General features: G+C 38.5%; 1 protein-coding gene across 1 annotated transcript in view; it reads right to left on the bottom strand.

Annotated features, from left to right (window-relative positions):
• The window catches only part of LOC148335516 (synaptic vesicle glycoprotein 2B-like), a 22,395-nt gene extending 6,888 nt beyond the window's left edge, over window positions 1–15,507 (bottom strand). The window contains exons 1-10 of the mRNA XM_088298703.1: window positions 15,147–15,507; window positions 13,369–13,592; window positions 8,684–8,864; window positions 6,344–6,495; window positions 6,102–6,235; window positions 5,749–5,838; window positions 4,456–4,569; window positions 2,563–2,651; window positions 2,386–2,461; window positions 1,969–2,057 (exon numbers count right to left, since the gene is read on the bottom strand). Of these exons, the coding sequence (XP_088154829.1) occupies window positions 1,969–2,057; window positions 2,386–2,461; window positions 2,563–2,651; window positions 4,456–4,569; window positions 5,749–5,838; window positions 6,102–6,235; window positions 6,344–6,495; window positions 8,684–8,864; window positions 13,369–13,592; window positions 15,147–15,388 (1,391 nt within the window). The 5' untranslated portion in view covers window positions 15,389–15,507. The remainder of the gene's footprint in view (window positions 1–1,968; window positions 2,058–2,385; window positions 2,462–2,562; window positions 2,652–4,455; window positions 4,570–5,748; window positions 5,839–6,101; window positions 6,236–6,343; window positions 6,496–8,683; window positions 8,865–13,368; window positions 13,593–15,146) is intronic.

The raw sequence follows: 15,507 nt of genomic DNA, 5'->3' as shown, positions 1-15,507 counted from the left end.
GTTAGTATTAATGTACCTAGTGTTGACCGCCTTCGATCATGAATGAAATATTTTGTGCTAAAGACCAAAAGTAAAGATGTATTTCCATTGAACCGAGTCTGATCGATGCATTAAAGTCAAATCGGGCTCTTGGCACACAACGCCATGACATCGTATTGTATCTGTTGTGGATATACAGTATATGGTTAATACATTTTCCAGTTTGGTGCAATATGACAATTTTAACTTAAAACATAAAATCATAATCATAAATCAACATTGCTGTGTTTCTAATGTGAATATCGCCATCTAAAATGAATGCAGTTTAAGATACAAACAAATTTCCCAGCAATGTTGAACTCAAGATTACGTACAAATGACGTTGATCTGTCCCACAATCTGCTTTCCCGAACACTTTCGTGTCATTCAATTAAAAGGCGAAAAAGACATCCTTAAAGAAAAAGTAAATTCTACTTTTGGATTAAAAAGATTGCGATGACGTCATTTGATTCTGTGTAATGCAAGATGGGGAAAAGCTATCCATAATGTTAAGCATTACACACCTGTCTTTAATTGATAGTAATAATCTAAGCACATTAAAAATCAACTAGAACCTCAGTACACACAGAACAGAACACAATGTTAGATATTTTCTGCTTCAGTTACTACAAATGTTCATACTAACATCACTACACACATATTTTATCACTGTCCGGGATTGTTTAGGGTTATATTGATAACCTTTAGGAAACGGAAACATAGTGAGGAAGAATAATGACTTATCGTTCATGTCATTGGCTGTAAACAAGGAATACATCTTAAAATATCGCTCCAGCCACGATGGCCCATTTTTCACTATATATATATATATATATATATATATATATATATATATATATATATATGTATTGATCAGGAATCTGAAATTAGTTGTCATTTTCTTTTTTTATGCATTCATTTTGGAGAAATTTGGAAATAAGTGACAACTTGAAAAACGCCTTCTTTTAATGAGGAATATGGCCATGCCACTCTCCCCTGTCTCCAGAATTCGGTGAGTCATTAAAGGGACCGATTACAAACTCCATTGGAAATCATTGCTTATAATGTCCAAAAACGGAGATTAACCTCTCCGTGGCTGATTTATATGAGAATGAGGAACCGTGAAGCATGCCAGCCCGCTGCCAGCCGCCGTCTGCCTCCTGAGAGCTGACACGACTTTAGCTTAGTTAAATATCCGAAATATAAACAGTCGAGGTTTGTGTGCTCATTCTTGAAAGATGACTTAAGAAGATGTATGTCTCTACTGATTAGTGTGAACACCGCGTGTAGATTAACATATTTCTAAACCAGAAAAGATCAATGTCGTAGATTATGTGCAAAAAGTCCAATGAGTGGAAAATCTACCAAGAAACGATGAATTATAACTAATTCAGGTGTGAATTATATAGTAAATAGCTGGATGCTTCATAAGGTCTGTAGCATGAAGCAGCAGTTTATTGATCTATTCGAAATGCACTGTACAAAGTGTCAGTATCCGGCACTTAAATGATGCCTTGGCCGAAAGCTCCTGAGGTTTATCATCTTCACAACTCAAGCATTTGGGCATTCATATATGCAAATGCAAAATGAATAGTAACTAACATATAGCCAATGTTTGACATACAGCACAGCATGCACTTTGTGATAACAACAAATGAAATGATTGATATGTTGCATTAACCCTGTACTTGGCACAAGGTGCTTAGGATGCTTATTAAATTAGAAGGCATAGAACCCTGACCACGTTCACAATACAGAAGCATACGCTGCCCATTAAGTTGATTTATAGTACTTTCACTGAGTAGGGCTGTGAAGAGAAGGTGAAGTAGTTCCGAATGTACAACAATTTAATATTTTGATATCAATTTAGTAACCTTGTGACTTTGTTAAAATGTCAATTCATATAAATGTGGAGTAATCAACTTGAGAGAATGAGAAAGAGGCACCTACTTGTCATGGATGTATTCCCCTTCTTTATGGACCTGATTCTCTAAAGAAAAGTTGAAATGGAAGTTTTCCACTTTCTCTTTGTGGAATATCTGTAGACAGAAACAACTTCAGCCAAATGCAAATATTCATGAACTGGTCAAATCAAATCAGATTTATACAGTCAATCTATATCTCTGAGTCAAGTATTACAAGTTGGTCACAACTTAACATTTCATAGAAGGGATATGTGATTTATACAAATCAAAACCTTGATATGCCATAGAATATACAGTCTGTTACACGCTACAGAAAAAGTTACATGACAATGAGATGTTGAAATTCCACATTTACGTTGTGATGCTACATCTCGTTCGCGAAGGCTCCCACACAAGAGGTACACCAAACAGATCAATGAATGCAGAGCAGCGATTCCATTACCTTAACTCTCGACTCATACTCCTCATATTGAAGGTGCTTGATCATGTCTGGGAACCACACAGATAGGCCATAGTAGCTGTAACAAAGTAGTGCCGCAAAAAAAAAAAAAAAAAAGCAAATGTTTGAAATGCAATGACAGGGACGTTTTCTATACAGTGGGTGACACTGTGAGCAAACCTGAAAGCCATGCAGAACCAGATGATGGCCATAAAGAGTGTAGCAAACCTCAGCTCAGCAGAAAAGAGCGATGCTACGTTCTTTAGAACCTAGGACCAAACACAAATACATATTACAGAGAATCTACATCAAATGAAACTAATTAAAAAGATGATGTATGGTGAAAGATGAGTGATCACTGATCACGAGATCCATCATGGGACTGACACGTGTTGCTCAATATTCGTAGTCGTATGTAAATTTCCGTGCAGGTCAAAGGTTCACTTGGCTTGTTGGCCAATTCATTAATTCATTCATCAAAATTCAAGCTCCAGTCGGCAAAAATAGATTTCCCGACAAAAAGGCCATCCGTTGGGCACATCTCAGCAATGCGCGGAAGTTTTAAGTCATGAGAGATGGCCCCAGAATATTTATAGCTTTCTTAATCTTTATTCTACTTTCAAAAAGTTAGTGTCATTGCTAAACACAGAAACTAATAAAATTTTATAATAAAAATATCAATCATTTTTATTAATTCCCAAATTAAATTACAGGATGCAGTACACAAAACACGCAAAGCAAAAATTAATGAAGATCCAAGAATGAGTCAAGTTTTCTTTTGCTTTTGGACCACCGTTTTGAAAATAATACTATAAATATGAATACAAAAAACTAGATTCTTTAGTAAATGTTCATTGAAAAGGCTGCTTTAATCAACGTAAAATGATCTGATACTAGAAAGACGCACTTGAAAAGAAGAAAGAATAAGAACTGCAATCAAATTACATGACTCGTTAGTAGCAACACAGTGCTGGAGGTACACAGCTGCTCGAAGAGACACGAGGAACACATACATTGATGTCGGTGATAGCGACACTATCTACCAAATCTACACCATAGTTAAATATCAAGAAGAGTACTTAATTTTGATCTACAAAAAAAAAAAAGAAAGTTTCCAATACACAGTTTTTTTTTCTTTTTCCTGGACAAAAAAGGAATGACTAAAAATGTCAAGTCATCATCCATACCGCTTATACTGTACAGGGTCACGGGAGGGTGCTGGAGCCTATCCCAGCTGACTATGGGCGAAAGGCGCACTACACCCTGAACTGGTCGCCAGCCAGTCACAGGGGAGACATAGACATCGTCACTGAGTGGGAACTGAACCCACACAGCCCGCACACAACTCAGGCGAACGTACCACTACACCATCAGTGACCTGACTACAAATGTAAAAAAAAAATAATAATAATAATAATAATGAAACACTGTATACGTTTTTAATATGGGAGGAAGCCAGAGGAAACCAACGCAGGCACAGGGAGAACATGCAAGCTCCACACAAGAAGGCCGGAATCAATCCCACGACCTCTGCACAGTGAGGCCATCTTACTAATCACCGCGCCGCCAGCCCAAATGCCCAGTTACACCCAATTCTACAGTTGAGCAAAATATCAAGAGAAAACATGATTTTGAATGTTTTGAGGACGAACTTCCACCGCCGGTCGAGTGCCGTTGCTCACAAAGAATACTTTACAGCAAATAATGAAATTTGCACAGTTCATTTTCTATTGGTCTGAGCCACGGTGTAGAGGGTGAGCTGTTCAAACCTATTTTTTTTCCATGTAGAAACAAATTGCGTTTGGCTTGCTGGGCTATAATTAGTAATTAGTAACTCAGCTGCTTTTAATATAAATAAATGATTAAAGTAATAATGTTACTTTTTTAGAGGACCGTAATCATGGAAAGACTGGCTGCTAAAGAACGAGACCCATTGTCTACTTGGGAAGGTCTACATTAGGCCAGAGCAGCAATGTAAGGTTGTGAAACGTGATGCATTTGTCATTTGAATCTGTACTCTATCTTAAATTGAAAATATATTCAAAGGAACTTTACTTGGTGTGATGTACATACCAGTTTACAGAGATTTAGTGAGCGGACAGCCCAGCGTTGTACGGCTGTTCCTGTAGCACTTTGAATCTCAATTAACTCGTCCTCTGCTGTCTTTGGAGCCTTGATGTGCGTCACCTAAAAAGGTAAAGGAGATTTAAGAATCTTATCTTTGTCCAACGACCAATGAAAATTCTACATCTCAAATGGTGTCAGTTGAAAAGTCTTAAATTAAAAGCAACTTTTAAAGAGGAAACCAAACTTTTGAGCCCTTACAGATGCTCATGAAGGGTGTTCATGATATCACCAACTCTGAAACAAAAAGATATTTGGTCTTCCTCACTTCATCTGAGGCTAATTCCATGTAAATGCTACAATGTTATCCATTTAAATAAAACGGTTGCAAATGATGCCCTCCAGATGTGTTAGAATATTCAAGGCCGACATGAGAATTATAATGACTGATGCAATTTTTTCCTCCAAAAAGGGTTCCGTTTCATCATTAAAATTATTCAAAAACTTCAACCTGACTGAATGTAACTATGACTATGATCATATTTGAGAAAAATATTGAATGTGATTTATAGATTTATTTAACTGTCAGGGGCTTTTTTTATGAGTTTGTGCATCATACACATTGAACTGACACTTTTCAGTCATTGGAATAATTTGCATTTTCTTTTGTGCCAAGGGAAGGCGTGTGTGTGGTCTAACTCAAAGGCAGTGAAACTCTTAAATTTCACTGAGGGAAGAAAATAGCATTTGTTTGGGACACACAACAGCGGCCCATACCAGTCACAGATACCCCGATACCGGAATTTTTTTACCCGTGTGCGACCTGTATCTGTTTTTTTTTTTTTTGTTTGTTTTTTTATGACAGTCTGAACGGCTCAATTACAACTTTTTCAAATTTGACTAGGGCCACTTTCATGTGTGGTCCTGGGGAAGCATATGCCCCACTTCTCTGCACTGTTGGATAGTACAGTCTTGTTTTCTTATTTTAATTAATTTTATGAACATGACGTATAAAAACATGTATTTGGATATTTATTTTGAGATTTTGAGAGTATTAAAGGGTTCATTCCAACGCACATGGAAATTCAGGTTACATCAACCAGCATAGGAACGGAACTCATTCATAAAATGAGAACTTCCTGCATTCATCAGAATGCCACGTTTTGACAAGTGAATATTTTATTGCGAAGATGTTTTTTGGGTTGACTTCTCCTTTAATGTTGATTTTAGCTATAACAGTCAAGTGGACTTTCTGTATATTTCTTGGATCACCTCTGTTGGATCATTACAGTATTTACTCACGGTGAAGACTTTTTCCGGCTGTCCTTTTGCTCTCCAGTTGGTGTCGTGCACCTGCTTCAGAATCATCCAAGCTTCATCGTGCTTGGCATTCTGCCCCAGACAAGATCACAATTTTAACACCAATTCCGCGCATTGCGTCCACAGTTGGAGTTTATTAAATCAATGCAAGATAAAAAAGATGCCCGGACATATTCAATATGCCTGTGTATTTAATTTGACCTACTATTATTGCCCATTACTGAGTTGCATTATGTTTTTAGTTGAATATTCAAGTCATACCGATGGCTGCACTGAAAAAAAGACAACAACGTGATAAACTTTGTAAAAGTGAGCAAACGTGGTGGCAGTCTCACCTCAAGCAAGAAGCGAGGACTCTCAGGCATGAATGTTAGTCCGACCAACGAGGCGATGGCAGGAAGAGCTGCAACCAGAACAAATAACCTCCAACTGTGGAACTGGAACTCTGTGCCCATACTGAAACCCCAACCTACGCAAAATACAAACGCAAATGCAAATTATAGAGCTTGACATAGGACGCCAAGTTGTACTATATATGTAGATGTCATCATAGTACATAGAAATATTATGATTTTACCATATCTGGGAATGATTCCCCAGGCAGTGAAAGAGGCATAAATCCCACCAATCATCCAAAACATACATAACCAGGAAAGATGCTCTCCTCGCTTTTCCATCTGGAGGAACTCAGAGAAGTACGAGTAGACAATCGGCACTGTGCCACCGATACTGAAAAATAGATGGGCTCTTTTAACTATACAGCTGCTTGCTTGAAAGAATTATTGACATAGAATTCTTTTCCTCATATTGAAACAATTTAATACAATTGTATGAAGTAGACACAAGCTGTGACTAAAAATAATAATGGACATCAAATCATGAAAACAACAACAAAGCCCACTTGGACCACAAGAATACAATCTCGTCTTCCAGTATAATCTGAATATCTGCAGGTTTATAATCACCAGAATGCATATTTGTATTTATCTTGCTCATGTTGAGACTATGTCTTACAATGTGTAACGTGAATGTTGCGAGTTGCACAAATGAGGATGTGTTAAGGAATGGACCTGTATATTGGTTACTTTACCTTATGCGAGCTTGCTCGTATCTTTAGCTTTGCTTATTATCATTAGTTCTAAGTTCTTATTTCATATCAGCAGTGGGAGAAAGTTGGCCAATTGGTTAGCGTCTGCTTCTCAGTCGAGAGGTTACGGCTTTGATACTCGGTTCATGCCTTGAGTTTGCCTTTGATTGGATATGCTTCCCCAGCTTCTACTCCAAAATTTTAATGTTTGACTAACTGAAGACTTTCAATTGCACATAAATGTAAATGTGAATGATTGTCTTGAATGTGCCGTATGATCAACTGGTGGCTAGTTCCACTTGTCCAGAGTCAGCTCAGAGATTGAAGATAAGCAGTATAAAAAGTAGATGGATGAAACAGTAATATTACGACTAGAGCTCCAAAGTATGTCTAAAATGAGACAAAGCCAGCCTACAAAGCCGACCACAAGCTCTACACTAGTTTACATACTATAAATAAACCACTCATATCCATCCACCCTGCTAAATGTACTAGAAAACTAGACATTTGTACGGTGACCCTAAGGTCCATGGTTAAGGCACACGTACAATGAGGCAGGACATGGCAGACAAGCTACACCTACAAGACATTTATTGATGTGGTGCAAGCTGTTTGTGGGTGGGATCATTTGTGCAGTGCCGTGACCTGATTTCTGAGTGTGTGAATCCCAGTGGACTTGAGTTATTCTGAGCTTAAGCATTGTGCCTGGTGCCTGCAATGAAAATCCAGACTGCATATATGGCGCTGTAAATAAATGATATGAGCGCCACTGCGCAAGGAAAAATGATTTAATGTTTAATATGCGACATCATATGACGACAAAGTAAATCTTCAAGAAATGCAGTTTCATTAATTAACCAATGAAAGGTTAATGAGTTCGTTGGGGGGATTTTTGTTTTAATTACATTACTGACTACTGTCACCTTAATGCCAAACATGCTTAAGCGAGCACAGACAAGGTTCACGTGTCAAGTAGGCGGTGTCGCCAATCCACACCGAGTAATTCCACAACTGACCATTTAACAAACTCCATGACGAGATGGATGCCCATCACTCCCATAGTCGAAGCTAAACATGGTGCTACAGATTTCGCCGGTCCCAAACAATTTTCTCATTTCACCCCAAACTTTCTCTCTGCAGCTCAATTTCGGTTTTCAGCTGCAAATTTCACTACTTGCAGCTTTGTAGTCTGCATAATATGATTCTCTTGAGGAGCATTTTTATTCAGTTATTCTCAGTTGTTTTTGTAAGGAGTCGGAGAGATTGGTGCAGAAGTCTAAAGTTTTTATATTGACAAATGTTGATCAACTGCAAGGTTGCTAAATGTGGTTTTGTGGTTTGTTTGGTATTCATCCTCAAACATGTCAAATGTCTATGTGTTGTCTTTAATGCCACAACATAAGCCTCATGCTTATGTGGAGATAAATCGGATATATGAACATGTAAATGGTTGTTTGTTATACAACATGATCGCACATGTGCACACATTCAAATTGTAGATCATCAAAAGCCCAATATGCGCTTTGCTCGAACAGCATTGAGTGTTTGGGAGGCAGACGACTGACAATCATCCGTGAATCTGCAAAGCTGTTTTTCCTAGCAGTTCGGTAACACACCCTGCACTGTAAATGTAGCCATAGTTATACTGTGTTTTATTTATTTGTTTGTACATTATTTTCTGAGGTGTATAATAAAGTCTGAATGCTCTGAATGTGGAGGCAACAACACAAGTGTTACATAAGACAAACGTTTGTTGCTATGTACCGTGTGTGTGCGTGTGGGGGTGCGTGTGCGTGTGTATGTGTGTGTGTGTCGTTATGCACGAGTTACCCGATGCCTGACAACAGCCTGAAGAAGAGGAAGAAGCCGTAGCTCTGGGCGAAGGAGGACAGGAAGACAAAGACACAGTCTATAGCTAAGGCCACAACCAAACAGCGTCGACGGCCAACTTTGTCTGCGAGACCACCCCATATGAATGCTCCCACCATCATACTCAGGAAGACAATCAGACCTGCAGAGGGAGACGCAAGTGTTATAAACCTGAGTTAGAGAGGGAGTTTTTCCTTACCTCCGTCACCTACTCATGTGGGGTTGTTGCTTCTAGTCCTTATCAAAATGTAGAATGCCTCAAGATATAGCATCTGTTTTGAATTGGTGCTTTGTAAATAAAATGTCAATGACTTGGCTTATGTTAAACATACTTTTGCATGTTAAATTCCCCGTGTTTGATGTAATATCACATATTCATGGCAGAAACAAAAAGACAACCAAAGAAATGAAAATAATCACTTGGAGTGCGACGTTTACTCTTCTTAGTGGATGACTCTGAGATTAACTGACACATGACAATCAGAGAAAACTATGTGAAGAAATAAAAGTCAAATCTGTACAATCTCATAACTCTTAAATCTTTTGATAAATACTGCATTATGATGGGACAATACTGAAGAAATGAAATGTTGCTACAATATAAAGTAGTCAATGTACAGTTTGTATCAAAATAACTCAACACACAGCCATGGTCTAAACCACCAGCAACAAAAATACCAGACACCCCGAATTCAAAATGTCCAAATTTGTTTCAAAGTGTCAATATTAGGGGCTAATAATATTCCATCACTCCATGGCAGCATCACAGAGCTTGTAAGTGTAAGGGCAGCTCCACACTGCTCGATGCTTCCGAAACCGACTATCACAAAAAAATTACAGTTGGCCATGCACATTGGGCGAATTAGCCTAAGGGCACCTTGCGATGCTAACCGTGTGAGCCTCTATCGCATTTTGAGGTTCTTCATACAATTAGTGGTACCATCTCACTTTTTTTAATACATCAAATGATGGAGTGTCATTCAAGAAAGATGCAAGTTGCTTCAGAAACATTTCGATATATATTGAAAGGTGGGGCTTGTTCCCATTCATTTGAATTTAACCGGTGCAATACGTACGCTGCACATGTGTATTTTGAAACGCAAGCTTTGCATCTACAGGCACATAGAACATTTCAAATATTGTGAAGTATTTTTGTAAAACACAATGTGTGTATTCTATTTAGTTTTCTATCGCTTGGGAGAGTGAGGTGTCACCTGTGTCTTGCCCGCTTACAACCCAGAAATGGATTTTTTAGCCCATGTGAACACTTCCATGCATTTTGATTGGCTTTGCGACAACGCCACATTGTGCTTCTGTTTTTCAAAATTTCAAATCGCTGCAAACTCAGTGCAAACTCACAGCCACTTGTGAAATTTTGAGAGACTTTCTTTTGCACCTCAGAAGGGAACCTTGCCCTTTGCTGTAAGCGTGTATTTGTTGTATGTGTGTAAACATGGATGTGCTAAAAAAACATTTCCAATGGCTGATCAGAAAACTAATGACATACTGTAGTGCATAAATCAAATTTTTACATTGTTTGTCCTCAAGGTGGCCACCTTACTGGACAAGAGGCGGCATGCAAACATATTTTTTATTTCTTTACTTCGCTTTATATTGTATTAAATCATTTTGTTTCTATTTTTTTTTCAAGTTTTAATTAATGTGAATCACACCGAGCTACCGTATGTATGAAATACGCTATTGACGCAAATGTGCTTTTCCACTCTTCTTTCTAGAAAAAAATCGGTGAATTTTAAGTAGATGATTATATAATGGGCTCTAACCTTAAGGTTGATATCTGTGTGAAGTAAGGAGATTGTCTGTGGAGAATGGAATTACAGCATTTCCTCAAATGACTCAAAGAATTGTGTGCAAATAATACACTTGATCTATTTGTTGCATAAGAAGCACTCTTGTACACACCACCAGTGGGCAGATGGTCATACAACAGGGGGGAGCTGTGCCTCTGACTATTCATATTATGATTTTTTTTCATGCCGCATACATGTTAAGTGAATAAATGACAACACATCAGAACATTTCATATAAATTATAGACTCCAATTTAGAATTCTGATCTTCAAATGAAATGGCTCTCGGTGGCTGCACTGCAGCACTCTTTTTACTCCACCCATATTTTTCCACGTCAAGTCTCCATTTCCCCTTTCGCATACACAGCCCTGCTTATTCATTCACGCACTTAAGTTCTCTCTGTATCCCCCTGTCGGCATTTGACCGCTATTTGTTTTCTTGTTGCTTCTGCTATTTATTGTTATTTCTCAGTCCTTCTCCCCCGGTGGAGTTTGTTTGGTTGCTCAGCCTTTATCCCGCTAAATATTTCTTCTCACAATTATAAAAACGTCAGATGAACAAGTATGTGTTTCCACTTCTAACCTGTGGGCCCAACATAACCTGTGGAATACAAATAAGCCTGTGAGACGCAGAGCAAAAAAGACACAGTCTGCAATTCCAGCAAGCTGATTCATTTCTGAATCCTCAGTGCCCACTGGCTAAATTGACTCGGGAGGTAATTTCATAATTTAGTGCAAAAACAATTCGCTACACTACTGACACTCAATCAAATGAATCTGTCCCAAAACTGATTTAAGAAGGTACATAAATCCAAAAGCTTGATCAACGCACCTTTAAGCAGGTATCCCAACCGTGCCTAGTGTGCGCCTAGACTTATTTTATTTATTTATTTTTTTTTTCGTGTGGAGCAATTTTGTGAATCAGTGACTTCAATTGAATAGCAACTTTGTACTTTTGTGGATCGTCCCCCACCTCCACAGGACCTAAAGCTAACAATACAACTATAACAATATAAAAAATTAATTTTAAAGAAATTAAATAGAATAAACCATTTTCATTTCTTCAATTCATATTGCAGCGAATTGTACTTGTGAGCAAAGCGAAATTGATTTTAAAAAATGATTACATCCACTGTAATTTAATTGCGAGAACATTATTGTGTCAACCTCAACCTCAAAGTCAAACTCAAATCTCAGCGCTCTTTTGTAAAAACAAATAACATTAAAAATAAAATTAATACAACATTAATATACTTTTATTCTTATAGTGCAGGCTATTTTCTGTGCAAAGTTGAATACGCTCCTATTTATCACGCTTCTTAGGCTAGTTTGGCATTTGACATGGCATGTGGCTTATTCGGCGCCATGATTACAATCTTAGGAGCCGTGAAGCTGATCAATACAATCACCAGATACACACAAATACTTCCTTCCGGCCTGAGTGGCAAGAGGAGCAACTCTAGCTGTGCAGCTAATCAAGAGTGCTAGCCATTTTGATTACTCAATTAAGTTAAAAAAAAAAAAAAGTACAAGAATATTTGGACTGTAGCCAATCAGAAAAGGGCCCCGCTCTTCACTTTGTCTGATTGGCTGAGACCATGATATGCATGTCAGGTGAGGCTTTAAAGATTGGCAGGCAGGTTGCAACCTCTCATTGTATTCATTTGCACCTCTGAAATGAGGGCGCTTGTGCACCCAAAGTGGGTGCACGGTGGAGACATGGAACAAGGAGGCTGAGCTCTTTCAATGTCAATGTGAGGATTTTAGGTGGATTTTATTGCTCATTAAAAGTCTGTTGATGTTTTCCTTTGTCTTCAACAGATTGTCCATCAAGGACAAGAACAACATGGACGGCATTGTCAAAGTTGGTTCTAAAATCATTGGGATCAAACAAAGAGATTTATGATGCCTCTGGGAGAACCAGGTGAAAAAGAAGGCAAAGGCATCAAACTGTATTCAGCGACAGGAACAACGACAATGGACCAACGAGAACAGGAAACATCCAAGGAAGTAAATACAAACAGAGTAACGAGACAACGAGGAACACCTGGACAAGACACAAAGGGTTTGAGGGAGCTGATTGGTTCACACGAGGGACTGAGACGACAAGCACAGGTGAAAACAATCAGATTTGAGCCAAACCAGGAAAAACGTGAAACTAAATAGTAAACCAAAATTAACAAACACAGACCATGACGGCTGCTCACAATTCCATCAACTACAGTCATTGTAATGACGCAAAGGTGAGTTGGATTTTGAATCATTTGATTTTATTTGCCTCTATGCCTCTAACTGACTGAACGGCAATATATGGCGCAAAAAAGTTTGCAAGGTTGCATAGAATGTATAGAACAGACGGTGGAAGAGCTTTTCTCTTGATAGATTGCCAACATTTTCAGTCGTAAAGACAGTATTCCAATGAATCTACTTTTATTGCACTTGTTTCATGAAGAATTAAAAAAAAAACTCGATTTATAGCCAGCCTCGGACTTGGTTCCCCACATATTTCCAGATGACTAAAAGGGTGTGTCAGCAGTTTGGATGGGAGGATGTGCTTAGCTGAAAGGTATGAAAACCAGGCACATATAAAACAAGACTTGTGCACGAATCAGAAATGTTGGCCCTAAACGAATTAAATTGTTGACTGTAACTGGGTTTATTACATGACATTTTGTTACAAACTTGTAATTAAGACACCAACAAATGGTTTAAATTGTGCGAAATGAGCACTACATTGGAATGCAGCAACACTAAATTGTGGATGTGGACAACGTCAAACAGTATACTGAACATAACAGGTTAGCCAGTATGAAATCAGTAAGTCAGCCAGCCTTACCCAGCATCCCTTTCTCTGCATTGGACAGGCACAGGTCCTTTTCGGCAGATGGCAGAACAAAGGCAACCACAAAACATTCCACCCCATCAGCCATGAGAGCGAGGCCCAGTACCATGAAGAGCGTCCACTGGAACTTCCCATGGCCGCAATCTTCCATGATATCCTGATACTGTTCCGATAACTCCTGAAGTTCTGAGAGTGCACCGCCAGCTCGAGATTTCGCCCTAAGATTGCACGGGAAACAAAACAATTCTTAAGGTGCAATCACTCAATTGAGCTCATATTCACAATAAAACGATACATGATGTTAATTGGACAGAATAAATATTCAAGTTACTATAACAAGACTCTTTCCACACTGTGGTTCCGGATGTCACATTTAGACATCAAAATGTTATACTTCAAACTATCTAGATTTTACTATTGCAATTGTTACTTCGTTAATTTCACATGAGTTCAACTGAGCATTATTAGTGTTTACAGCGCTCCAATTTTTCCATATTGCGTTATATTACAGCCAAAATGGATTCAATTGATTTCATCCCCTCATTGCTACACAACATCCCACAATGACAGAGTTTCGGGAGATTTCAGGGAGTTTTTGCAGTAAGTACTCTTGAGTGTTCACAGCATTTGCTCAATATGGTACTTTGTTGCACATTTGTCAGCAATTAGTCTCACACATTTTTATATAAATATATTCTCACGAGCTTTTCATGTTGTCATTATAGTATGTTGAGTATAATTGTAAGGTCAATGTTTATTTATTCCACTTTGGAATGAGGCTAACAAAAAATGCAGAAAAAGTGGCCTGTAAAAACTTTATAAAGTGTTCACTGAAGCAGAGGGACCATGTTTTTTTTTAGCCACAGCATTTGCTTGAAAAATCACACTTCGTACATCAATTTATAGGACATAACATTATGGGCCCTCTTCGAAAAAGTCAAACCTCCTAATCTCTATACCACCTTTCGTCCAACTTTGTGGGTTTACGTCAACAGGTCAAAGCGAGACTAAAAGGTGCTCCCTTTCGACACATGAAAGGTCAGCACAGTTACAAATGTATTCGACTCCACTTTTCCTAACTGACGTCATCACGCGTTGATGTATTGCTGACGTAAGTCACAAGCTCGCGGACTTTACCTGCAAAATATTAACTTACGTAATTTATTAGAGAATGGGCATTTCCAAATCATTGACATTAGTGATCATTCACAAACAGAACAATCAGTATTTGTCACTTTTTTTATTGTATTATTACGCTAATATTTTGCATGCACAGTATGCAAGCCACAATACTCGCCGTTGTGCGATGACATCAGTCAGTCGAATGTATTTGAATAACTGCTGATTTGATGTGACTGCTGAAAGTCAGATCTGAAAAAATCAGCACCCCAAGATTTTGGATGGGTTCTTTGGCTTTATACAGACAGATAGTAATTTTATTATTATTTATCTTTGTTAACAAAAACAATTACCTCAGTTTTGCTTTGGTTTAGTTTTAAGGAAAATTTGGTTCATCCAGTGTGAACAAAAAGGGTCCAAGGGCTGGCCCTTTAAGGACCCCACATCATGGCCATTAAATCCGATTCAAAATGTCTGTCACAAAAATAACGCTTTTCCTCCAAGTTGGACGCAAACCATTTCAATTCTTCCACTTAGTCCGACCCAAGTTTCCAATCTGTTCAACATTATATTATGCTCTTCTGTATTATTGCACAGAATGATGTTTGTTTGCCCAATGTTTCACCAAGTGGGTGCATCGTCATGTGACTCACCTTGCAGCTCTCTTTGCAGCCTTCACCTCATCAGGATGTGGAATACCTTGGTATTCTCCTTCATACATTTGGTCTTCTTCATCATGTCCTTCAGTCGCATCACTGGCAGCGTCCTCTTCCTGGGGAGGGTATTCTGCCTGGTAACCATATCCATCGTGACCACCTCCTTCACCTTCTCCATAAGTCCCATAGCTATCGCCGTCACTTTGGTGGTATATGTTGTTTTGGTAGCGCTCAGCCATCCTGTCTGCTTCGACCTTGTCTCTTTGCCGGCAAACTAATTGGAACAAGTGAAAAGTGTCTGCCTGCCTATTTGATTTGTGAGAATAATCAGCAGCCTTTGACCTTCTACGGGCATAAA

This window comes from Idiotropiscis lumnitzeri, chromosome 6 (assembly GCF_059441095.1).
Source record: "Idiotropiscis lumnitzeri isolate Australia: NSW breed Sydney's pygmy pipehorse chromosome 6, RoL_Ilum_1.0, whole genome shotgun sequence".
NCBI lineage: Eukaryota > Metazoa > Chordata > Actinopteri > Syngnathiformes > Syngnathidae > Idiotropiscis > Idiotropiscis lumnitzeri.
The sequence above is the reverse complement of the archived record's forward strand: the minus strand, read 5'-3'. Positions and strand labels throughout refer to the sequence as shown.